Source organism: Salmo salar, chromosome 03 (genome assembly GCF_965601325.2).
Source record: "Salmo salar chromosome 03, fSalSal1, whole genome shotgun sequence".
NCBI lineage: Eukaryota > Metazoa > Chordata > Actinopteri > Salmoniformes > Salmonidae > Salmo > Salmo salar.
Genome location: NC_138293.1, coordinates 5,920,851 through 5,947,500, shown reverse-complemented (window position 1 = coordinate 5,947,500; position 26,650 = coordinate 5,920,851). Strand labels below are relative to the sequence as shown.

Sequence of the window (26,650 nt, the reverse complement as noted above, 5' to 3'; positions counted from 1 at the left end):
CATTCTTCAGCCAAATCCACCTAATTGAAATACAATGCTTAGTGTCTGGGTTTATTTCTCTCCAAATCGCACCCTATTCCCTATATAGTGCACTACTTTTGACCAGAGCCCTATGGCACCCTATTCCCTATATAGTGCACTACTTTTGACCAGAGCCCTATGGAACCCTATTCCCTATATAGTGCACTACTTTTGACCAGAGCCCTATGGGTGCCATGTGGGATGTAGACTCCGTATTGTGATAGTCTATCCCGAAGGGAACGTTGATGTTCACTATGAGCTCACACTACAAACTTTCCGTATCCTTCTGCCACAAAGTCTGAGCCCTCGCTGGGGTGTGTGTGTGTGTGTGTGTGTGTGTGTGTGTGTGTGTGTGTGTGTGTGTGTGTGTGTGTGTGTGTGTGTGTGTGTGTGTGTGTGTGTGTGTGTGTGTGTGTGTGTGTGTGTGTGTGTGATTTATACCTATAATGAGTCCACCAGGATCAGGAGCTCAGCTGGGGTCACACACACACACCACACACACACACACACACACACACACACACACACACACACACACACACACACACACACACACACAGACACACACACACACACTATCTCTCTCTCTCTTTGCCTGTGAAATATAAACCTACCACAGCTAGATTGATGCCCAGCCAATGCTACTAGGGGTTATAGCGCCTCTCTAAATAATCTCTAGCCTGTTCCCAGATCTGTTAGTGCTGTATAGCTAACTGGCTAGCCTATCTTAACCTGGTCCCAGATCTGGTACAGAAGGAGTAGAAGATCCTGGTCCTGGAAAACATTGTTTTGACGTTTTCAAGACAAGACTAGTCTGAGAATAGGGAGCATTAAGAAAGTGTTGAGACACTTATCTTCCAACTCCTGTTAAGGAGATTATTTGAGGGTCACATTTAGATGGATAGAGTCTTTGACTGAAGATGATTACAATGAGATGGATAGAGTCTTTGACTGAAGAGAACCTTGTTGAGATGGATAGAGTCTTTGACTGAAGAGAACCTTGTTGAGATGGATAGAGTCTTTGACTGAAGAGAACCTCATTGAGATGGATAGAGTCTTTGACTGAAGAGAACCTCGTTGAGATAGATAGAGTCTTTGACTGAAGAGAACCTCGTTGAGATAGATAGAGTCTTTGGCTGAAGAGAACCTCGTTGAGATAGATAGAGTCTTTGACTGAAGAGAACCTCGTTGAGATGGATAGAGTCTTTGGCTGAAGAGAACCTTGTTGAGATGGATAGAGTCTTTGACTGAAGATGATTACAATGAGATGGATAGAGTCTTTGACTGAAGATGATTACAATGAGATGGATAGAGTCTTCGACTGAAGAGAACCTCATTGAGATGGATAGAGTCTTTGACTGAAGAGAACCTCATTGAGATGGATAGAGTCTTTGACTGAAGAGAACCTTGTTGAGATGGATAGAGTCTTTGACTGAAGATAACCTTGTTGAGATGGATAGAGTCTTTGACTGAAGAGAACCTCGTTGAGATGGATAGAGTCTTTGACTGAAGAGAACCTCATTGAGATGGATAGAGTCTTTGACTGAAGAGAACCTCGTTGAGATGGATAGAGTCTTTGACTGAAGAGAACCTCGTTGAGATGGATAGAGTCTTTGGCTGAAGAGAACCTCGTTGAGATGGATAGAGTCTTTGGCTGAAGAGAACCTCGTTGAGATGGATAGAGTCTTTGGCTGAAGAGAACCTCGTTGAGATGGATAGAGTCTTTGGCTGAAGAGAACCTCGTTGAGATGGATAGAGTCTTTGGCCGTGTCTAGACTTGTCAGTTCAGGCAGCTTATAGTATTCTGATCATGATATTCTGAACGCATCATCCGTCTAAACCTAGATTTTGAATGTGTCTATGGTGTCCACAGCGTGTCTGGATTCCCTTTTTCTATATTCAAATGCCATTCTACAAACGGTGGAATATGATAATAACACAACAACTACTGACGGAAGTAGCTAACTAGCCCCCTCCCCCCCATCTTTCCTAACCCGGACGACGCTGGGTCAATTGTGTGCCGATGGATAGAGTCACGGCCGGCTGTGACACAGTCTGAGATCGAACCCCATTCTGTAGTGGCGCCTCAGCACTTTGATACGGTGCATTAGATCGTTGCACCACCCGGGAGTCTTTGACTAAATCCTTGTTGTTTTCAACGAGTCGATGGAACAACTTTATAGGAAGGCCTATTCTAGGTTATAACAAAAATACAATCAGTCAATCGAATCAATAGTTATTATATGATCAACCAATCAGGTGTTCCAGGTCTGTTTATCAGATGATGGACGGATGGACGGATGGAGGGTCAGGGGGTTCAATGTTCATAACATGACTTTGACCCTGACCTCTATCTACCCCATAATCCTTTTGCAACACCCAGACACATGCAAGAGGAGAGAGGCAGGGATGAGAAGAAGGATGGAGCAAGAGGGGGAGTCTTTTATGAGCACGCTTAAATATTTATCTCTTTAAACTTTCTCGCCTGTGGTGGGGAATTCTTCAGGCTTGGCCAGGCTCTCAAACCTCATAAATATACTGTCTCTGTGCTCTATCTCATTCCCTTTTTCCCACTCTCTCTCTCTCTCTCTCTCTCTCTCTCTCTCTCTCTCTCTCTTGCTCGCTCTCTCTCTCTCTCTCTTCCCACTCTCTCTCTCTCGCTCTCTCTCTCGCTCACTCTTCCTCTCTTTCTCTCTTTCTCTCTCTCTTCCCACTCTCTCTCTCTTTCTCTGTCAGTCTCTTTTGATTTCTGCCTGTCTCTCTCTCTCTCTATCTCTCTATTATTTTGATGTGTTCAGCAGTTGAACTTGAACTAATATTTATCTGTCCCCTCGGTATCAGTGCTAGAACCCTGTCAGTAGCCTGTTAACAGAGATACCGTATCTGGGACTAGAACCCTGGCCGTAGCCTGTTAACATAGATACCGTATCATAGGGCTATGGTCTAAAGTCGTGCACTATATAGGGAATAGGGTGCCATAGGGCTATGGTCTAAAGTAGTGCACTATGTAGGGAATAGGGTGCCATAGGGCTTTGGTCTAAAGTAGTGCACTATATAGGGAATAGGTGCCATAGGGCTATGGTCTAAAGTAGTGCACTATATAGGGAATAGGGTGCCATTTGGGGTGCAGGCGTTACATGGATGAAAGGATGAGTCATGAACTACAACAGATATTAAAACACAAGCTAGTAATGAATGAATGAACTACAACACAAATTATTTTAAATAATCTGTCTGTAAACAATTGTTGTAAAAATGTATTGTGTCATGCACAAAGTAGATGTCCTAACCGACTTGCAAAAAAGTGTATGTAAACGTCTGACTTCAACTGTATGTTAATCAGATATACAATTGAAGTCGGAAGTTTACATACACTAAGGTTGGAGTCATTAAAATTAGTTTTTAAACCACTCCACAAATTCGGTTAGGACATCTACTTCATGCATGACACAAGTAATTTTCCAACAGTTTACAGACAGATTATTTCACTTATAATTCACTGTATCACAATTCCAGCAGGCCAGAAGTTTACATACACTAAGTTGACTGTGCCTTTAAACAGAAAATGATGTCATGGCTTTAGAAGCTTTTGATGGGCTAATTGACATCATTTGAGTCAATTAGGTCTTGTGGATGTATATCAAGGCCTACCTTCAAACTCAGTGCCTCGTTGCTTGACATCATGGGGAAATCAAAAGAGATCAGCCAAGACCTCAGAAAAAAAATTGTAGACCTCCACAAGTCTGGTTCATCCTTGAGAGCAATTTCCAAACACCTGAAGGTACCACGTTCATCTGTACAAACAATAGTACGCAAGTATAAACACCATGGGACCATACCGCTCAGTTCTGTCTCCTAGAGATGAACAAAAAAGTGCAAATCAATCCCAGAACAACTGCAAAGGACCTTGTGAAGATGCTGGAGGAAACAAGTACAAAAGTATCTATATCCAGAGTAAAACGAGTCCTATATCGACATAACCTGAAAGGCCGCTCAGCAAGGAAGAAGCCACTTCTCCAAAACCACCATAAAAAAGCCAGACTACAGTTTGCAACTGCACATGAGGACAAAGATTGTTATTTTTGGAGAAATGTCCTCTGGTCTGGTGAAACAAAAATAGAAGTGTTTGGCCATAATGACCATTTTTATGTTTGTGGAAAAAGGTGTGAGCTTGCAAGCCGAAGAATACCATCCCAACCGTGAAGCACAGGGCTGGCAGGATCATGTTGTGGGGGTGCTTTGCTGCAGGAGGGACTGGTGCACTTCACAAAATAGTTGGCATCATGAGGCAGGAAAATTATGTGGATATATTGAAGCAACATTTCAAGACATCAGTCAGGAAGTTAAGGCTTGGTCGCAAATGGGTCTTCCAAATGGACAATGACCCCAAGCAGACTTCCAAAGTTGTGGCAAAATGGCTTAAGGACAACAAAGTCAAGGTATTGGAGTGGCCATCACAAAGCCCTGACCTCAATCCTATAGAAAATGTGTGGGCAGAACTGAAAAAATGTACGCGAGCAAGGAGGCCTACAGACCTGACTCAGTTACACCAGCTCTGTCAGGAGGAATGGGCCAAACTTCACCCAACGTTTGACCCAAGTTAAACAATTTAAAGGCAATGCTACCAAATACTAATTGAGTGTATGTAAACTTATGACCCACTGGGAATGTGATGAAAGAAATAAAAGCTGAAATAAAACATTCTCTCTACTATTATTGTGACATTTCACATTCTTAAAATAAAGTGATGATCCTAACTGACCTAAAACAGGGAATTTTTACTAGGATTAAATGTCAGGAATTGTCAAAAACTTGAGTTTAAATGTATTTGGCTAAGGTGTATGTCAACTTCCGACTTATTTTACTATCCTTGTGGGGACCAAACAATTGATTCCTATTCAAAATCCTATTTGCCCTTATCCTAACCCTAACCCTAATCCTAACCCTAATCCTAACCCTAACCCTAATCCTAACCTCTAAACCTATAACAGCCGTTTTTCCTTGTGGCGAAATGTCCACACTTGTCAGAATCTTCCTTGTTTTACTATCCTTGACTTCTGGTCCCCACAAGGATAGTTAAACCAACAATAAAAAAAAACACTCACGCCCACCCTTGCTCTCGATACACACATTTAATTTCACATGACCTGTAATAGGGTTCATGATTGCAGCGTTGAAGAGGGCAATAAAACCCAGCATGCATAAAAACAGGATGTTAATTGCTAGCCAATGAAAACTTATCTGCCTGGGCCGTGTTTTTCAACTGCCAAAAATCGCCTCTAGGCCTCTACCAAGCCGCTCTGAAAGACCTTTCTAAAAATGGATGTGTGTGTGTGTGTGTGTGTGTGTGTGTGTGTGTGTGTGTGTGTGTGTGTGTGTGTGTGTGTGTCTGTGTGTGTGTGTGTGTGTGTGTGTTTATGGGTGAACCCTTATGGGCAACCTTAAGATAGCAGGGGATTTAATTACAATTCTGAAAGTAGATACAGGGCTTAAGTTACAGTTACAGTAAACAGCCTGTAAACGCTTTGAGAGACATAAAACATAGCGTCTGATTCCCACAGGGCCCAAGTGGCTCTGGTCTAAAGTAGTGCACTATGTAGGGAATAGGGTGCCATTTGGGACACAACGAAAGAGTGGTTGGACTTATCAACTCATTCATTCATTACTAGCTTCCTTTTTAATATTTGTTGTAGTTCATTCATTCATTGCTAGCTTCTGAGAAATAAGAAGAAATATGAAGAACACAATAAGGAAGTCAGTAAGCATACTATATACAGGGTCAGTTCAATACCATATTTACAATGTGCAGGGATACTGGAGTGATGGAGGTAGATATGTATTGGAGTAAGGTGACTATATACAGGCTCAGTTCCGGTACCATATTTACAATGTGCAGAGACACTGGAGCATATTGGTGTTATATGTGGGGCGCCGGTACCGCTTGCCATGCGGAAGCAGAGAGAATAGTCTATGACTTGGGTGGTTGGAGTCTTCTACGATTTATCGGGCCTTCGTTCCACACCGCCTGGTATAGATGTCCTGGATGGCAGGGAGCTCAGCCCCAGTGATGTACTGGGCTGTGCGTATCACTTTCTGTAGTGCCATGGGATCGAGGGCGGTGTTATTGCCATGCTAGGCAGTGATGCAGCCAGTCAAAATGCTTTCAATGGTTCAGCTGTAGAACCTTTTTGAGGATTTTAGGGTCCATGGCAAACTTTTTCAACCTCCTGAGGGGCAAGAGGCGCTGTCTTGCCTTCTTCATGACTGTGCGCATGTGTTTGGACCATTTTAACTCTTAGTGATTTGGACACAGAGGAATTTGAAGCTCTCAACCTGCTCCACTGCAACCCTATGGATGTGGATGGGGCGACTCGCCCCCCCTCGTTTCCTGTAGTCCACAATCATCTCCTTGGTCTTACTTACTTTGAGGGAGAGGTTGTTGCTCTGGCACCATACTGCCAGGTCACTGACCTCCTCCCTGTAGGCTGACTCAGCCTATCATTGTTGTGTCGTCAGCAAACTTGATGATGGTGTTGGAGTCATGCGTGGCCACGCAGTTGTGGGTGAATAGGAAGTACAGGAAGGGACTAAGTACACACCCCTGTGAAGCCTCTGTGTTGAGGATCAGTGTGGCGGAGGTAATATTGCCTACCCTCACCACCTGGGGTCGGCCCGTCGGGAAGTCCAGGATACAGTTGCAGAGGGAGGAGCTCAGAGTCCTAAGCCCGGTGACGACTTTGGAGGGGTCAATAGTGTTGAACTCTGAGCTGTAGTCAATGAACAGCATTCTCACGTAGGTGTTCCTTTTATCTAGGATGGGTGAAGGGGATTTGTCCAGGTGGTAAAGGGCAGTGTGGAGAGCAATTGAGATAGCGTCATCTACGGATCTGTTGGGGCGGTATGCAAATTGGAGTGGGTCTAAGGTTGTCTGGGATGGTGGGGTTAATATGTGCTATAACCAGCCTCTCAAACCACTTCATGATTACAGATGTGAATGCTACAGGGTGGTAATCATTGTGGCATGAAGCCTTAAAGTTCTTGGGGACAGGAATGATGGTGGTCATCTTAAAACACGTGGGGATTACAGACTGGGACAAAGAGAGGTTGAAAATTACAGTGAATATACCTGCCAGCTGTTCTGCGCATGCTCTAAGAACACGCCCTGGAGTACCGTCAGGCCCTGCGGCCTTGTGGGTGTTGACCTGATTAAAGACCTTTCTCACGTCGGCCTCGGAGAGCGAGATCACCCAATCCTGACGGCCCTCACACCCGGCACGATGTTGTTGTTGTCAAACTGTGCATAAAATGCATTGAGTTCGTCTGGTAGAGAGGCGTCGTTGGGCAGATGACGATTGGGTCTTCCTTTGTAATCCGTAATGGACTGTAGCCCCTGCCACATGCAGCGAGCGTCGAAGCCTGAGTAATATGATTCCACATTAATCCTATATTGTCCTTTTGCTCGTTTGATGACTCTGCAGAGGTCATAGCGGGACTTGTACTTATTAGTGTCCTCGGCCGTAGCCTCAGGGTTGTCTGCAATAGCTCTGTCCTTTAGTTTAGCTCCAACCTCTGTGTAAATCCAGGGCTTTTAATTAGGGAATCAGCAAACAATCACTTTGGGGACAACTTCGCCAATGGATTTTCGAATGAAGCCGGTAACAGAGGTGGCTAGCTCGTAAATGTTATCGCCGGAGTCTCGAAACAGATTCCAATCAGCGCTAGCAAAGCAGTCCTGTAGCATAATCTCTGATTCTGGTGACCATTTCTGAACAGAGTGAGTCACTGGTACTTCCTGTTTGAGTTTCTGCTTGTAAACATGAAGCAAGAGTACAGAGTCATGATCTGATTTGCAAAATGGCGGACAAGGGAGGACCTTGTATGCTTGCTTGTGGGTAGAATAGCAGGGGCATTGGAGACGTTTTGATGGAAGTTGGGCATCACGTGTCTTAGTGACGCAGAATTAAAATCACAGGCAACCAGAAAGCCGCTAGATGTAGCTTTTCTTGCTTGTTTATAGCATTGTACATTTCATTAAGTACCAGCTTGTTATTTTCCTTGTCCTGAACTGGAATGTATGCAACAGTCACAATAACAGCTGAAAACTCCCTTGGGACTTAGAAAAGTCGGTATTTGACGATCAGGTATTCCAAGACAGATGAACAGTGGGTCAAAACTTCCACCACGCTGAAGTTAACACACCAGCAAACGCCTCCCCCATTCGATTTCCCCGACTCCACTGTCCTATCTGCCCGGTGAATGGAGAATCCATTGAGTTGGATAGCGGTGGGGAGTATCTTAACCTGAAACTCTCGGACTTCTTGCTTGTTTATATCCTTTTTTATTTATTTATTTTAATTTCACCTTTATTTATTTAACCAGGTAGGCCAGTTGAGAACAAGTTCTCTCATTTACAATTGCGACCTGGCCAAGATAAAGCAAAACAGTGCGAGAAAAAACAACACAGAGTTACACATGGGATAAACAAAAGTACAGTCAATAACACAATAGAAAAATATATACCGTAAATTCAGGACTATAAGCCGCAACTTTTTTCCCAGGCTTTGAACCTCGCGGCTTAAACAATGACTCGGCTAATATATGGATTTTTCCTGCTTTACTTTTTTTTTTTTTTTTTTAAAACACATCCTGTGACGTGCTCAGTTTTTTGCCGGCATGAAGCTTTCATTAGACCAATGAAATTGCCAAACGGGTTAAGGTCAAACAACTATTTTGTTTACTGTTTAGAATTAAATCGAGCGCTCTCAAACTTCCCATCATTCTGATTACGGTAGTCATTTTGTCACCCTCATCATGGCAAAGACACGGAGAAATGCATATGATGCAGCTTTCAAGTTGAAGGCGATTTATCTGGCTGTTGGAAAAGGAAATAGAGCTGCTGCACGGGAGCTTGGTCTTAATGAGTCGATGATAAGACGTTGGAAACAGCAGCGTGAGGAATTGACTCAGTGCAAAAAGACAACTAAAGCTTACTGCTAATTTAATATTTTTTGTTACAAGCCGTGTTTCATTAAAGCCTATTTATTTTTGTTACAAGCCGTGTTTCATTAAAGCCTGTGTAAAGTTCATTTGTTTCAATGTACCGGTAGGCACCTGCGGCTTATAGACATGTGCGGCTTATTTATGTTCAAAATAAAAACAAAAATATTAAATTCAGTGGTTGCGGCTTATATTCAGGTACGCTTAATAGTCCGGAAATTACGGTATACAGTGTGTGCAAATGGAGTAAAGAGGTAAGGCAATAAATAGGCCATAGTAGGGAAGTAATTACCATTTAGCAAATTAACACTGAAGTGATAGATGTGCAGATGATGATGTGCAAGTAGAGATACTGGTTTGCAAAAGAGCTAAAAAGTAAATAAAGACAATATGGGGATGAGGTAGGTATATTGGGTGGGCTATTTACAGATGGGCTGTGTACAGCTGCAGCGATCGGTAAGCTGCTCAGATAGCTGATGCTTAAAGCTATATTGATTTTAGTTTAAAGAGAGCATGAGAACAGTCTGAACAACAATCAATATCCTTCAACATCTCAGTCATAGCCATGTAAATATGAAGCATATGATTTATCATATTTTCCTTTTTTTTTTTTATGTTGAAAAAGAGACAATACCCCTATTTACATGTGTGTACTGACCGGTTGCCTGTCCCTCCTCTCCCGTCAAGTACAATTCGTACGACCTAGAGTACAGTGAGGTCTACGACTACAGTGAAGGAGAAGTTGGCACTGAAACTGCACCAACCGAAGGAGTCAAACCTGCACCTGAGGTAAAATACACCTGTAGATTCACACACACACACACACACACACACACACACACACACACACACACACGCGCGCGCGCACACACACGCGCGCGCGCACACACACGCGCGCACACACACACACACACACACACACACACACACACACACACACACACACACACAGACACACACACACTTGTGCGTGCAAACACACACACACACTTACTCGTGCGCGCCCACACACACTTCATAGGCAAGCATCCATAGGGTATTTGTAGCATCACATGTCTGTCTGAGGGTTGTTATCAGGATCGCACGCACGCACGCACACACACGCACACATACACGCACACACACACACACCAAATGGACAATGACTCCGCTCTATGAAGATGAGTTATACCTGTCTAATATCTAACATAGATATAAGTATATCTATACTATCTAATCGATTGTTACTACCGTGTTCTAAAATGGTCATAACAATAGATCAAATCAAATCAAATGTATTTATATAGCCCTTCTTACATCAGCTGATGTCACAAAGTGCTGTTACACAGAAACCCCCAGCCTAAAACCCCCAAACAGCAAGCAATGCAGGTGTAGAAGCACGGTGGCTAGGGGGAAAACCTCCCAGAGAAATGTTGATGTTGATATAGATGTTGCTATAACATTATGGCGCTGACGTGGCTCAACGTTGCAGCGTGGATTAACAGCATCATTTCCATTTTTTTACGGTTTCTTCTTCTTCTTTTTTTTGCTCTGTGTGTGTTGTCGTGTGATAGGCTGTGGACGGAGCTCAACCCACTGAGAATCCTACAGACCCAACTGTTTCAATCCTGGTACGTTGCCATGCTTCTCTTTTTGTCTACGACGACGACATGTTATCACTGAAGTAGTCTCATATTACTAAAACTACTGAGTTTAACAGAGAGTGTGTCCAAAATATCACCCTATTCCCATAAATAGTGCACTACTTTTGACCAGAGCCTGCAGTAGATTATTTGGCGCTTGTCAAAAGTAGTGCGCTATGTAGGGAATAGGGTAGCATTTAAGACGTAGACCACATCTTCATCTGAAGGAGGAAGGGAACCTCAGATGACATCAAAGGAAGCGTATGATGTGAAATGACAAAGATGAGCCAATTTAAAGCATGTTGGATTATTGCAACAGCTGAGCTGCCAGACAGAGGGACATCAAACGTTTTATATGGTGGTTTGATGTATGTGGCATATGGAATGCTGGAACGCCTGCCAATACCACATGATGTGTGATACGACTTCCTCATGTTATATTCTGGTGAGAACGTTTCCCGTCTTCATTCATTCCAATTTGGGTACAATCAAATGGCTAGTGAATAATGAGGCAGAGTGTATTGTATTGTCAAAAGAGATCGCTTAAGAATTTAGACTTTCTACAAGCAGGGGGAATACAACACAGGTTGTCTTTATTTGGAAAAAAAAACCTTTTTTTTTGGACTCTTGATTCTAAGCTCACCATCCAACGAGTCACCATCCAATTAACAAACGACAAAGTCCTCAGTTTGCGATCTCCAGGTTAGCTTACTAGATATTACAAATATCAAAGAAGAAACAGTCTTGGATGGTCTTCTTAATCTCTACCATCTTCCTTGGAGTCATCCAAACCCTATGTGGCTTTTAGGGTGCGTCCCAAATTATACCCTATTAATTATTGGTCTCTGGTCAAAAGTAGCGCACTTTGTAGGGAATAAGGGTGCCACATGTTTCTACAGTCCCCTTTTGATATCCATCAGAAACAACACTTCAATCTGATCTTGATATAAACAACTAGTAAAACTCTGCCAGCTAATGAATTGCGACCAACGGGGTTCATATAAACTCAACTAGTAAAACTCTGCCAGCTAATGAATTGCGACCAACGGGGCCGCATCCCATATCCTCTTTTTTGTCTCCAGTTTCCTGTAGTTTTCCCAACTTATTTTGAGCTAAACCATCACATAAACTCAGTCATTAATGAGAGACATCCTGGGGTAAAGTTATTAATGAGAGACATCCTGGGGAAAAGTTATTGAGAGACATCCTGGGGTAAAGTCATTAATGAGAGACATCCTGGGGTAAAGTTATTAATGAGAGACATCCTGGGGTAAAGTTCTTAATGAGAGACCTCCTGGGGTAAAGTTATTAATGACAGACATCCTGGGGTAAAGTAAAAAATGAGTGGCATCCTGGGGTAAAGTTATTGAGAGACGTCCTGGGGTAAAGTCGTTAATGAGAGACATCCTGGGGTAAAGTTATTAATGAGAGACATCCTGGGGTAAAGTTATTAATGAGAGACATCCTGGGGTAAAGTCATTAATGAGAGACATCCTGGGGTAAAGTTATTAATGAGATACATCCTGGGGTAAAGTCATTAATGAGAGACATCCTTGGGAAAAGTTATTAATGAGAGACATCCTGGGGTAAAGTTATTGAGAGACATCCTGGGGTAAAGTTATTAATGAGAGACATCCTGGGTTAAAGTTATTGAGAGACGTCCTGGGGTAAAGTCAAAACAATATGTATGCAAAGCAACCAATGCGTGCCAAATGTCAGCATTACATGATGTTACCTTTAAGGGGGGGGGTAACAGCACAACACAACCCAGGACACGACTTTCATTAAAAGAGACAAGTTTGAGGACGACGAGAGACAAACGATGGTATTTTCAGAGACAAACCATGTCCCAGTTTTATAGACCTGTGACAATGGAAATGTCAGAATGATGTAGACAGCAACAGAAACGGGAACTTCATAACACGGAAGAGACATTCTTACCGCTCTTCACTCAACAACTCATAAATCTATTGTTTAATCTGGAATGATGATCTAAACACAGATCCGTTTTCTGTGAATCAGATTCAGCCTACATCTTGACAAAAAAAAAACCTGTTTGATGGAGAATCTCCATTGATTTTTTTTATATCATTTTTTTGTCCAGGCAGAATAAGCATAATCTATCTCTGTGAAACCCTTCATTTTAATCTGTTATAACCCTTGGTCATGTTTTATGAGTAAGATTTGTTTATTTGTTTGTCTTGTCAGTATGCTTTTGTGGGAATGTTCTGTGCAACGTTTTTGAATATCACAATAATATTCTTGCAACATTAAGGGAACATAATTTAAATGTTGTATGAATGGTACCCAAAACACTAAGGAACCTAATTTAAACGTTGTGTGAATGGTACCCAAAACACTAAGGAACCTAATGTAAACGTGGTATGAATGGTACACAAAACACTAAGGAACCTAATGTAAACGTTGTATGAATGCTACAAAAACACTAAGTGTCCAGTTGAGCTGACATTCAGATAATGTTTGTATCAGGGTGCATAAAACATTGATTTGATGTTGCAGGAATGTTGACAGAACAGACTTACTGAATTGTTTAAAGGTTCCCAGAACATTTCATTAGGTTGTGAGAACAGTGTGGATACATTACAAGAGATACAGGACGACGTTCATAGCATAGTTGTTTTAGGTTTAACATAATATTCCATTGATGTTCATGCAATATACATTTTACCTTGTCTTGGAGGTCCTCAGAACATTTTGAAAATGTTATATTGAATTGTTATCTAATATTATCATAACATTTATTAGCATGTAAATGTGTAGCTCCTTAAAGCAGATTGGAATACATCGCCTGTTATGTTTCTCTCCAGATGTAATGGCAATTCACATTTGAGGACTGTATTGTTGGCCCACTGCAAGAGGATATAGACAGGTGATATACAGTATTCAGACCCCTTGACTTTTCCCACATTTAGTTATGTTACAGCTTTGTTCTAAAATGGATTACATTTTTAAAAATGACCTCAGCAATCTACACACGATACCCCATAATGACATCACAATACCCCATAATGACATTACAATACCCCATAATGACATCACAATACCCCATAATGACATCACAATACCCCATAATGACATTACAATACCCCATAATGACATTACGATACCCCATAATGACATTACAATACCCCATAATGACATCACAATACCCCATAATGACATCACAATACCCCATAATTACATTTACATTTACATTTAAGTCATTTAGCAGACGCTCTTATCCAGAGCGACTTACAAATTGGTGCATTCACCTTGTGATATCCAGTGGAACAACCACTTTACAATAGTGCATCTAAATCTTTTAGGGGGGGGGGGGTAGAAGGATTACTTTATCCTATCCCAGGTATTCCTTAAAGAGGTGGCATCGGAATACCCCATAATGACAAAGCAAAACGTTTTTTAGGCATTTTTGCAAATGTATAAAAAACTAAAACAGAAACACCTTATTTACATAAGTATTCAGACCCTTTGCTGTGAGGCTCAAAATTGAGTGCAGGTGCATCCTGTTTCCATTGATCATCCTTGAGATGTTACTACAACTTGATTGGAGTCCAACTGTGGTAAATTCAATTGATTAGACATGATTTGGAAATGCACACCTGTCTATATAAGGTCCCACAGTTAACAATAAATGTCAGATCAAAAACCAAGCTATGAGGTCGAAGGAATGTTCTGTAGAGCTCCAAGACAGGATTGTGTCGAAGCACAGATCTGGGGAAGGGTACCAAAAAATGTCTGCAGCATTGAAGGTCCCCAAGAACACAGTGGCCTCCATCATTCTTAAATGGAAGAAGCTTGGAGCCACCAAGACTCTTCCTAGAGCTGGCTGCCTGGCCAAACTGAGCAATCGGGGGAGAAAGGCCTTAGTCAGGGATGTGACCAGGAACCCGATGGTCACCAACAGAGCTCCAGAGTTCCTCTGTGGAGCTCTGTTAGGCACCTAAAGACTCAAAGACCATGAGAAACAAGATTCTCTGGTCTGATGAACCCAAGATTGAACTCTTTGGCCTAAATGCCAAACGTCAAGTCTGGAGGAAACCTGGCACCATCCCTTCGGTGAAGCATGGTGGTGGCAGCATCATGCTGTGGGGATGTTTTTCAGTGGCAGGGACTGGAAAACCAGTCAGAACAGAGCAAAGTACACAGAGATCCTTGACGAAAACTTGCTCCAGAACGCTCAGGACCTCAAACTGGAGCGAAGGTTCACCTTCAACAGGACAACAACCCAAAGCACACAGCCAAGACAATGCAGGAGTGGCTTTGGGATAAGTCTCTGAATGTCCTTGAGTGGCCCAGGCAGAGCACGGACTTGAATCTGATCGAACATCTCTGGAGAGAACTGAAAACAGCTGTGCAGCAACGCACCCCATCCAACATGACAGAGCTTGAGAGGATCTGCAAAGAAGAATGGGAGAAACTCCCCAAATACAGGTGCGCCAAACTTGTTGCGTCATACGCAAGAAGACTCGAGGTTAAAAGCGCTGCCAAAGGTTCTTCAACAAAGTACTGAGTAAAGGGTCTTAATACTTATGTAAATGTGATATATCTGTTTTTGTATTTTTCTAAATTAGCTTACATTTCAAAAAATATGTCTTTGCTTTATCATTATAGGTTATTGTGTGTAGATTGATGAGGGGGGAAAAAACCAATTTAATCAATTTTAGAATAAGGCTGTAACCTAACAAATTGTGGAAAGAATTCAAGGGGTCTGAAAACTTTCTGAAGGCACATGTCATTCTAATTTAATTCATTTGGACAGCAGTAAATCATACAAACACAGACATATTTTTTTTTTCACTTTGATATTAACAATCTCAGCATGTAGGGTTTGGCCCTGCATTTTCCAGGTCTTTTATCCTCTGCGCCACCAGGGAAACTTTCTTTCAACATATTTTTTCAGTACATAACCATGGCAGTATGGTCAATCAGGAATTCCCTGCTTCCTTTTTTATCCTTCTTAGACGTAACTAACCCAGGGAAATACTGGTAACTGGGTTGTTCACCATCACTTTACCCATCCTCTTTTATATGCTGCGTACTTCTGGGGCCCATATTTACAAGTTATCCAAGACTTTTGAGTGCTGATCTAGGATCACTTTTACTTTTCAGATTATGGAAAAATAAGACAGGTGGGACCATGTTTTAGGTCACCTGACCTAATGACACGGAGCATCTGTATTAAACCAATGATGAAACAAACGTTTTTTTAATTAGAAACATTAACCAATAGGTGAGCTATTCCTCTCTCTAACCTCAACCCTCCGTGTCGTCCCCCCCCCCCCCCCCGCCCCCTCCTCACATCGACCAATCAGAACTACGACGAGGAAATAGTCGACGATTACGTCACCGGCGTGGAGCAGGTCGACGCCGACTCTACGGCTGCCACAGAAATCGGCTCTGATACCAAAGGTCCCGACCCCGGTGCAGAATCGTACGATTTTAAGGAGTACGATCTGAAGGAATACGGTGATATCAAAGAGATTGATACGAAACAGACGTACGAGTACGGTGACTATGGCGACTACGGGACCGGCGAGGCCAAACCTACCTCCTTCCCGACCTACGAGGATGAGTTTGGGCCGGGCGTACCTGCTGAGACCGACACAGATAGTAGTGTAAGTAACTTTTTATACTCATCCTGAATATACACATCTCAGAGACCAGTACATCTGCGTCTATGAGGCCTAACATAAAACCTACTCAGGGGCTACTTCTGGAGGTACATGATACTACTGTTGGCTTTGGAGGAGTGTCTGTGATTAGGGATATGTACCACACAGCGAGGCGTCGATACTGAATGGAGATACACATCTCACTTTGTAACAGTCCCTCTTACTCTCTCTGTCTTTCTGAACTCCCTCACTCTCTCTCTCTCTCTCTCTCTCGTTCTCTCTCTCTCTCTCTCGCTCTCTCTCTGTGTCTGTCTTTCTGATCTCCCTCACTCTCTCTCTCTCTCTCTCTCTCGTTCTATCTCTCTCTCGCTCTCTCTCTGTGTCTGTCTTTCTGATCTCCCTCACTCACTCTCTCTCTCTCGTCCTCTCTCTCTCAATTCATTTCAATTCAAGGGGCTTTATTGACATGGGAAACATATGTTAACATTGTCAAAGCAAATGAAATAGATGATAAACAAAAGTGAAATAAACTAAAAAAATTAACAGTAAACATTACACTCACAGAAGTTCCAAAATAATAAAGACATTCTCTCTCTCTCTCTTTGATCTCTCTAATACACACTTACTCTATCTCTGTCCATTTCTCTCAAATAAACATGTCGGCCGTGCTGGCAACTCAGACACTCCCTAATGACCTCATGACCTTTAGGATTGATCACAGTTTAGAGACCATATCTATTGACCACTGTAGCCATTTTGTTTCCAGTCCCACTGTAGCCATTTTGTTTCCAGTCCCACTGTAGCCATTTTGTTTCCAGTCCCTCTGTAGCCATTTTGTTTCCAGTCCCACTGTAGCCATTTTGTTTCCAGTCCCACTGTAGCCATTTTGTTTCCAGTCCCTCTGTAGCCATTTTGTTTCCAGTCCCACTGTAGCCATTTTGTTTCTAGTCCCACTGTAGCCATTTTGTTTCCATTCCCACTGTAGCCATTTTGTTTCCAGTCCCACTGTAGCCATTTTGTTTCCAGTCCCACTGTAGCCATTTTGTTTCCAGTCCCTCTGTAGCCATTTTGTTTCCAGTCCCACTGTAGCCATTTTGTTTCTAGTCCCACTGTAGCCATTTTGTTTCCATTCCCACTGTAGCCATTTTGTTTCCAGTCCCACTGTAGCCATTTTGTTTCCAGTCCCACTGTAGCCATTTTGTTTCCAGTCCCTCTGTAGCCATTTTGTTTCCAGTCCCACTGTAGCCATTTTGTTTCTAGTCCCACTGTAGCCATTTTGTTTCCATTCCCACTGTAGCCATTTTGTTTCCAGTCCCACTGTAGCCATTTTGTTTCTCGTCCCACTGTAGCCATTTTGTTTCCAGTCCCACTGTAGCCATTTTGTTTCCATTCCCACTGTAGCCATTTTGTTTCTAGTCCCACTGTAGCCATTTTGTTTCCAGTCCCACTGTAGCCATTTTGTTTCCATTCCCACTGTAGCCATTTTGTTTCCATTCCCACTGTAGCCATTTTGTTTCTAGTCCTATTTCTTCCACAGTAGTGGCGGTCAGTACTGTTTAAGATGAGGGAGGACAATAATTTTTTTTCATGAACACGGCCTTATTTCTATTACAGCATATTGGATGACTGTCATTCATTTTCCATTCATCCAGCTCAATGTAACCGTGATAAGTTTAGGTTACTACATGATACTCTAATTTTCCCTATACCAATCATGAGGTTGCTACAACCTAGCTTATGAATGAAAGGTTACAACGTTTCATCATGAATTCCTCCTGTGTGAAGTCATTTTGTCAACAGTATCAGATGTCCAGGACCCTCGCTGTGTTCAGTTAGTAGGTGCATCCCAAATGGCACCCTATTCCCTATAATAGTGCAGTACACGTAGGGCCCTGGTCAAAAGTAGTGCACTATAAAAAAGAACACAGTGCAATTTGGGACACAACCCGTGTGTCATCTTCAGTGGCTTTGGAAAACGAATGAATATCATTCGGACCAAGACTCAAATTGTGGCTTCTTACGAACCAATTCTTGTGGTTATTATTTCCTACGTAGGCTAAAAGAAAACGTAGTATTTAGCATTTAGACTTATTAACAAATGTTCCACTACCAGGCACAGACAGGCACTCAGTATTTTGAGGGGTCTGGATCTTTTCTTAGCTCTTTTACTGTTGGATGTGGTAGTGTATTAAATTCTCTGAATCCCTGGTAAAACGAGGACACCCGTTTGGGTAGGCCCGTCCCTTGCTGCCATGGCTACTTCACCTCTGATTGGTTTTAATTCACACTGCTGGTGTTTGTGACATCAGCTTAGAACCTGGTGATGCTGCCACCCCGCCTACAGAAGGATTTTCTTTGGGAAATACTGAAGTTTTTTTCCCCCCTGTGTTTTGTTGACAACTCGCAGTATTGTATTCTGATAGGATGTCTCTGTGGTGTTTTCAGATGGGAGGAGGCAGATATGGTGGAGAGAAAGGAGAGAAGGGAGAACCCGCCATCATTGAACCCGTAAGTCGAAGGCAACATGTTTTATCACTACTGTATAACTAGGTATCAATGATGCATCAGCTAAAACTGGGGAGTTAACTTTGCCATAAACAGAATATCTGGAGTTTCTCTTGCTTCAGCTCAGTCCCACTCCTTGTTTCCCGACTCATAAACATGATACATTGTATAACCACTGGGTTTTTATCACTACTGTATAACTAGTTATTATCACTACTGTATAACCACTGGGATTTTATCACTACTGTATAACTAGTTATTATCACTACTGTATAACCACTGGGTTTTTATCACTACTGTATAACTAGTTATTATCACTACTGTAAAACTAGGTATTATCTCTACTGTATAACTAGTTATTATCACTACTGTAAAACTAGGTATTATCACTACTGTATAACTAGTTAGTATCACTACTGTATAACTAGTTATTATCACTACTGTATAACTAGGTATTATCACTACTGTATAACTAGTTATTATCACTACTGTATAACTAGTTATTATCACTACTGTATAACTAGTTATTATCACTACTGTAAAACTAGTTATTATCACTACTGTAAAACTAGGTATTATCACTACTGTAAAACTAGTTATTATCACTACTGTATAACTAGGTATTATCACTACTGTAAAACTAGTTATTATCACTACTGTAAAACTAGGTATTATCACTACTGTAAAACTAGTTATTATCACTACTGTATAACTAGGTATTATCACTACTGTAAAACTAGTTATTATCACTACTGTAAAACTAGGTATTATCACTACTGTAAAACTAGTTATTATCACTACTGTAAAACTAGGTATTGATGATGTATCATCAACTGTACTCTGTCTCCACTCTGCCTGTAGATTTACTGCCGTCTCTGAATGCTAATGTATCCATGTTTCCCTCTCTTTTGTCTGTCTTCCCTCTCTTTTGTCTGTCTTCCCTCTCTTTTGTCTGTCTTCCCTGTCTTTTCTATGTCTTCCCTGTCTTTTCTCTGTCTTCCCTATCTTTTGTCTGTCTTCCGTCTTTTCTCTGTCTTCCCTATCTTTTGTCTGTCTTCCCTATCTTTTGTCTGTCTTCCCTATCTTTTGTCTGTCTTCCATGTCTTTTCTCTGTCTTCTCTCTCTTTTCTCTGTCTTCCCTATCTTTTCTCTGTCTTCCCTCTCTTTTCTCTGTCTTCTCTCTCTTTTCTCTGTCTTCTCTCTCTTTTCTCTGTTTTCTCTCTCTTTTCTCTGTCTTCCCTCTCTTTTCTCTGTCTTCTCTCTCTTTTCTCTGTCTTCTCTCTCTTTTCTCTGTCTTCTCTCTCTTTTCTCTGTCTTCTCTCTCTTTTCTCTGTCTTCCCTCTCTTTTCTCTGTCTTCCCTATCTTTTGTCTGTCTTCCCTATCTTTTGTCTGTCTTCCCTATCTTTTGTCTGTCTTCCCTATCTTTTCTCTGTCTTCCCTCTCTTTTCTCTGTCTTCTCTCTCTTTTCTCTGTCTTCTCTCTCTTTTCTCTGTCTTCTCTCTCTTTTCTCTGTCTTCCCTCTCTTTTCTCTGTCTTCTCTCTCTTTTCTCTGTCTTCTCTCTCTTTTCTCTGTCTTCCCTCTCTTTTCTCTGTCTTCTCTCTCTTTTCTCTGTCTTCCAGGGGATGCTGATTGAAGGACCCCAAGGAGGCCCCGGCCAAGCTGTGAGTATCACGTTCTCTCTTTGCCTCCCTCTCTCCCAGACCTACTCTCTCTCTCTTTGCCTCCCTCTCTCCCAGACCTACTCTCTCTCTCTTTGCCTCCCTTTCTCCCAGAGCTACTCTCTCTCTCTTTGCCTCCCTCTCTCCCAGACCTACTCTCTCTCTCTTTGCCTCCCTCTCTCCCAGACCTACTCTCTCTCTCTTTGCCTCCCTCTCTCCCAGACCTACTCTCTCTCTCTTTGCCTCCCTCTCTCCCAGACCTACTCTCTCTCTCTTTGCCTCCCTCTCTCCCAGACCTACTCTCTCTCTCTTTGCCTCCCTCTCTCCCAGACCTACTCTCTCTCTCTTTGCCTCCCTCTCTCCCAGACCTACTCTCTCTCTCTTTGCCTCCCTCTCTCCCAGACCTACTCTCTCTCTCTTTGCCTCCCTCTCTCCCAGACCTACTCTCTCTCTCTTTGCCTCCCTCTCTCCCAGACCTACTCTCTCTCTCTTTGCCTCCCTTTCTCCCAGAGCTACTCTCTCTCTCTTTGCTTCCAGAGAGAGAGAGAGAGAGAGAGAGAGAGAGAGAGAGAGAGAGAGAGACCAGAAAGGCAAAGAGAGTGAAAGAGTGCACGAGAGAGAGAGAGCTAGAGAGAAAGAAAGAGAGAGAGAGAGAGAGAGAGCTTTGTCTCTATGAGGTTGATCAATTAAATGTGGTAGCAGTTTGGTAAGCTAGCTCTGCTGTAGTTAACGTGTGTGTGTGTGTGTGTGTGTGTGTGTGTGTGTGTGTGTGTGTGTGTGTGTGTGTGTGTGTGTGTGTGTGTGTGTGTGTGTGTGTGTGTGTGTGTGTGTGTGTGTGTGTGTGTGTGTGTGTGTGTGTGTGTGTGTGTGTGTGTGTGCGTTCACAGGGCCTGCCTGGTGCCCCAGGCTCCCAGGGTGCCCCTGGCCCACATGGAGACCACGGTGACAGGGTAAGTGAGCTGTCGCTGCTCAGGAACTCCCTTTGCACTTCCTGCTGTTGGAAATAGGTCATTCCCTCATTACCCACCACTTCCTTTAACTCTCTGACTATCATTTTAACCCATCACTATAGCAACATATGCAACTCAACAGTTTATATATAGCTACCACAGCAAATAGTGTAAAGGCTATTCCGAGTGTGGTTGGAGAACTCTGGCTCATGGAATATACAGTACAACCCTCATAGAATATACAGTACAACCCTCATAGAATATACAGTACAACCCTCATAGAATATACAGTACAACCCTCATAGAATATACAGTACAACCCTCATAGAATATACAGTACAACCCTCATAGAATATATATAGTACAACCCTCAGCACATTAAACCAATACAACTATAGCGGTTTAGAAATACCAAAGAATGGAATGTTAAGGGAGATCTCAGTGAATGGAATGTTCAGGGAGATCTAAGTGAATGGAATGTTAAGGGAGATCTAAGTGAATGGAATGTTAAGGGAGATCTAAGTGAATGGAATGTTCAGGGAGATCTAAGTGAATGGAATGTTCAGGGAGATCTAAGTGAATGGAATGTTCAGGGAGATCTAAGTGAATGGAATGGTAAGGGAGATCTCAGTGAATGGAATGTTCAGGGAGATCTAAGTGAATGGAATGTCCAGGGAGATCTAAGTGAATGGAATGTTCAGGGAGATAATCAGTGAATGGAATGTTCAGGGAGATCTCAGTGAATGGAATGTTCATGGAGATCGAAGTGAATGGAATGTTCAGGGAGATCTAAGTGAATGGAATGTTTTTTTAAGAGAATACCAAGTGTGCAAAGCTGTCATCAAGGCAAAGGCTGGCTACTTTGAAGAATCTCCAATATAAAATAGATGTTGATTTGTTTAACACTTTTTTGGGTTACTACAGGATTCCATGTGTTATTTTATAGTTTTGATGTCTTCACTATTATTCTACAATGTAGAAAATAGTAAAAAAATTAAGAAAAACCCTGGAATGAGTAGGTGTGTCCAAACTTTTGACTGGTACTGTATATTTGGGAGAATGTGATTGTTAGACCCCTCAGGCCAAGTCCGACTAGTCTGTCTCCTCGGACCGTGACTAACATAGCTGACTAACAATGAATCAGCATTCCACTTACTTCACTGATTCTTAGATGACAGTCTATTCATAGTAACAGTATATTATGATAATGAAGACATTAGTTTAACATAATAAACACAGAGTTTCAGACAGACTGGTCTTGACAACAAGTCATCCATCTTGGTTTACAAAGAAGAGAAGCCAGCAGATATACCTATAAAGGAAATCGTTTCTCTGTATCCTGCTCCTTTCTGCTCCTTTGGCTGGTTTTGTAGTAGAGCCCCACACCTTCATACCATGGGGAGAAAATAAGTCAATCAGGCACGGCTTGCTACTGCACGGGGGAGGAGAGAAAGAGGGAAGAGTGGAGAGAAAAGAGGGAAGGAGGAGGGAGGGGAGGAAGACCGAGGGGCAGGCCCGGGAAACCAAATAACTCGGATTACCCTCAACAACACATAGTTGTAGAACTACGTCCCTATTCCCTATAGTCCCTGGTTAAAAGTAGTACACTATATAGGGCATAGGTTGCTATTTGGATCACTGGCTGTTTTTTTCTCTATGTCTCAGTTTCAAGGGGCCTTAAGCCGACCTCAGACCCTCCAGCAGCACATCAAACAATAAGGCACCCTTAGAGTGTCAATGTACTTCTTTAGGGCTGCACTGGACCCTGGTCTAAAGTCGTGCCCTATATGGGGACTACGGTGCCATTTGGGACACAGCCCTGGGACTGTGGATCTGAGGACATTTAGTTTGATTGATTGACACAGAATAAGTGGCCCCTCTTTAAGAAGCTGTAGTACGAGTTTTTCCCAGAATGTGGTGAATCGACCCCACTCCCCCCTACACACCCTACATTGTCAATTGTAAATAAGAATTTGTTCTTAACTGACTTGCCTAGTTAAATAAAGGTTAAATAAACTTTATTTTTTAAATTACAAATAAATGGGAGTAGGACGACTTGAGACCTAACCTTAGAATGCCCTCGAGGGAAGACACACCCACCAAGCCCACCTCAGCAGAGGCAAACGTCCCTCTCCTCTCCTCTCCTCTCCTCTCCTCTCCTCTCCTCTCCTCTCCTCTCCTCTCCTCTCCTCTCCTCTCCTCTCCTCTCCTCTCCTCTCCTCTCTTCTCCTCTCCTCTTGACACAAAAGCCTTTTTGTTCCAGTAAGGGCAGAATGCTCAGAAAATATTTGGCTGATCCTGGATCCCTCCACCCCAGTCCATCGTTCCCTCTCCATTTCCTCCCAGGAGGAGTTAGCCTGACTGAGAATTGACAGGCCCATTGAAATTGACCCGGTGCTGGTGGTTCTGAAGTTTGGGATTTTTGGAGAGAGCAGGGTCTCCCTAACACACACACACACACACACACACACACACACACACACACACACACACACACACACACACACACACACACACACACACACACACACACACACACACACACACACACACACACACTATACCCAAGCAAGGACTATCCTTTTATCAGCACATTTCTCACATAACCTCGCCTCCTCTCTCCCCACCACACCCTACCCCACCCAATGATGTATTTATATATACACTAGATGACTGATAGATGGTGCTGTGTTGAAGCCTCCATCTTGGTACTCCCCCACCATTTATAATACATATATATATATATATATATATATATATATATATATATATATATATATATATATATATATATATATACTAGATGACTGATAGATGGTGCTGTGTTGAAGCCTCCATCTTGGTACTCCCCCACCATTTATAATACATATATATATATATATATATATATATATATATATATATATATATATATATATATATATATACATATATATATATATACTAGATGACTGATAGATGGTGCTGTGTTGAAGCCTCCATCTTGGTACTCCCCCACCATTTATAATACATATATATATATATATATATATATATATATATATATATATATATATATATATATATACATATATATATATATACTAGATGACTGATAGATGGTGCTGTGTTGAAGCTTCCATCTTGGTATTCCCCCACCATTTATAAATAATATTTTGGAATCGATGCATTTATTAATGTCTACAGTACATTTGTTTTTGCCACATGTATTATACTACAGACACATTAATGTGTACTTTTAAATCATTTTATGTGAGCTAAACCTACAAATAAAAATGAAAACAGATATTACAAAAAAAGTATAATTCTTCTTATTGTCACCACTACAATGTTATTGTCCCCACTACAACAACAAAAATACTTAAATAAATTGACTACTTCTTCTAGGGAGGGCCAATATGACCGACTGGTGGTTTCAAAACCTCTCATTGGCCAATACATAACATCGGCAATCCAGAGTTGACATACTGTACATGATTGACCCCACCACAGCCCCCCTACCCCAAGCCCCTGCAGTACCACTGTGTGTTGACTGGGGGGGGGGGGGGGGGGCAGTAAGGAGTCTATGGCTACGTTTGGAATGGCACACTATTCACTATACAGTGCCCTACCTTTGACCAAGGCCCATAGGACTCTGGGCCTATAGGACTCTGGTCAAAAGTAGTGCACTATATAAGGATTAGGATGCCATTCTAGAGTTAGCCTTATGTAGCTCTCTGGATATCCCTCTGGATAAGACAGCAAGGCAGGCAGGCAGCCAGCCAGCCAGTTAGGCTGTCAGGCAGTCAGTCCGGCAGTCAGTCAGAGAGGGGAAGCAGTAACACATGGGAACAATTTGACCCAGCCGAGAAGAGCCCAGCAGAGCGCGTCTGAGACAGACAGAGACTAGATCAGAGCGCGTGACCAGCTTGCTAAAGAGATCATGCCCTGGTCTGGCCTGCTAAAGAGATCTATCCCTGGTCTGACCTGGCCTGCTAAAGAGATCTATCCCTGGCCTGGCCTGGCCTGTTAAAGAGATATATCCCTGGCCTGGCCTGTTAAAGAGATCTATCCCTGGCCTGCTGAAGAGATCTATCCCTGGCCTTGCTTGGTAAAGAGACCTAGCCCTGGCCTGGCCTGCTAAAGAGATCTATCCCTGGCCTGGCCTGGCCTGTTAAAGAGATATATCCCTGGCCTGGCCTGCTAAAGAGATCTATCCCTGGCCTGGCCTGGCCTGCTAAAGAGATATATCCCTGGCCTGGCCTGCTAAAGAGATCTAGCCCTGGCCTGGCCTGCTAAAGAGATCTAGCCCTGGCCTGGTCTGCTAAAGAGATCTAGCCCTGGCCTGGTCTGCTAAAGAGATCTAGCCCTGGCCTGGTCTGCTAAAGAGATCTAGCCCTGGCCTGGTCTGCTAAAGAGATCTAGCCCTGGCTTGGCCTGGCCTGGCCTGTTAAAGAGATCTATCCCTGTCCTGGTAAAGAGACCTAGCCCTGGCCTGGTACAGAGATCTATCCCTGGCCTGGTAAAGAGATCTAGCTCTGGCCTGGTCTGCTGAAGAGTTCTAGCCCTGGCCTGGTCTGGTAAAGAGATCTAGCCCTGGCCTGGTCTGCTAAAGAGATCTAGTCCTGGCCTGGCCTGCTGAAGAGATCTAGCCCTGGCCTGGTCTGCTGAAGAGCTCTAGCCCTGGCCTGGTCTGCTAAAGAGATCTAGCCCTGGCCTGGTCTGTTAAAGAGATCTAGCCCTGGCCTGGCCTGCTGAAGAGATCTAGCCCTGGCCTGGTCTGCTGAAGAGCTCTAGCCCTGGCCTGGTCTGCTAAAGAGATCTAGCCCTGGCCTGGTCTGCTAAAGAGATCTAGCCCTGGCCTGGTCTGTTAAAGAGATCTAGCCCTGGCCTGGTCTGTTAAAGAGATCTAGCTCTGGCCTGGTCTGCTGAAGAGATCTATCCTTGGCCTGTCCTAGCCTGTGAAAGAGATCTAGCCCTGGCATGGTCTGCTAAAGAGATCTAGCCCTGGCCTGGTCTGTTAAAGAGATCTAGCTCTGGCCTGGTCTGCTGAAGAGATCTATCCTTGGCCTGTCATAGCCTGTGAAAGAGATCTAGCCCTGGCATGGTCTGCTAAAGAGATCTAGCTCTGGCCTGGTCTGCTAAAGAGATCTAGCCCTGGCATGGCCCGCTGGTGGAAATACAGTGGATATACTGTGATTTATTATGCACCTTTAGCCTGGACTATTTGTACTAGTAAATAATGTTTTTATGATGATGATGAAGAAGACCTGTTAGTGGTAG

General features: G+C 42.8%; 1 protein-coding gene across 1 annotated transcript in view; it reads left to right on the top strand.

Moving 5' to 3' along the window:
* LOC106596897 (collagen alpha-1(XI) chain) overlaps positions 1-26,650 on the top strand; it is a 184,425-nt gene that overhangs the window by 59,426 nt on the left and 98,349 nt on the right. The window contains exons 6-11 of the mRNA XM_045714451.2: positions 9,706-9,807; positions 10,572-10,628; positions 15,974-16,276; positions 18,719-18,781; positions 20,400-20,441; positions 21,326-21,388. Of these exons, the coding sequence (XP_045570407.2) occupies positions 9,706-9,807; positions 10,572-10,628; positions 15,974-16,276; positions 18,719-18,781; positions 20,400-20,441; positions 21,326-21,388 (630 nt within the window). The remainder of the gene's footprint in view (positions 1-9,705; positions 9,808-10,571; positions 10,629-15,973; positions 16,277-18,718; positions 18,782-20,399; positions 20,442-21,325; positions 21,389-26,650) is intronic.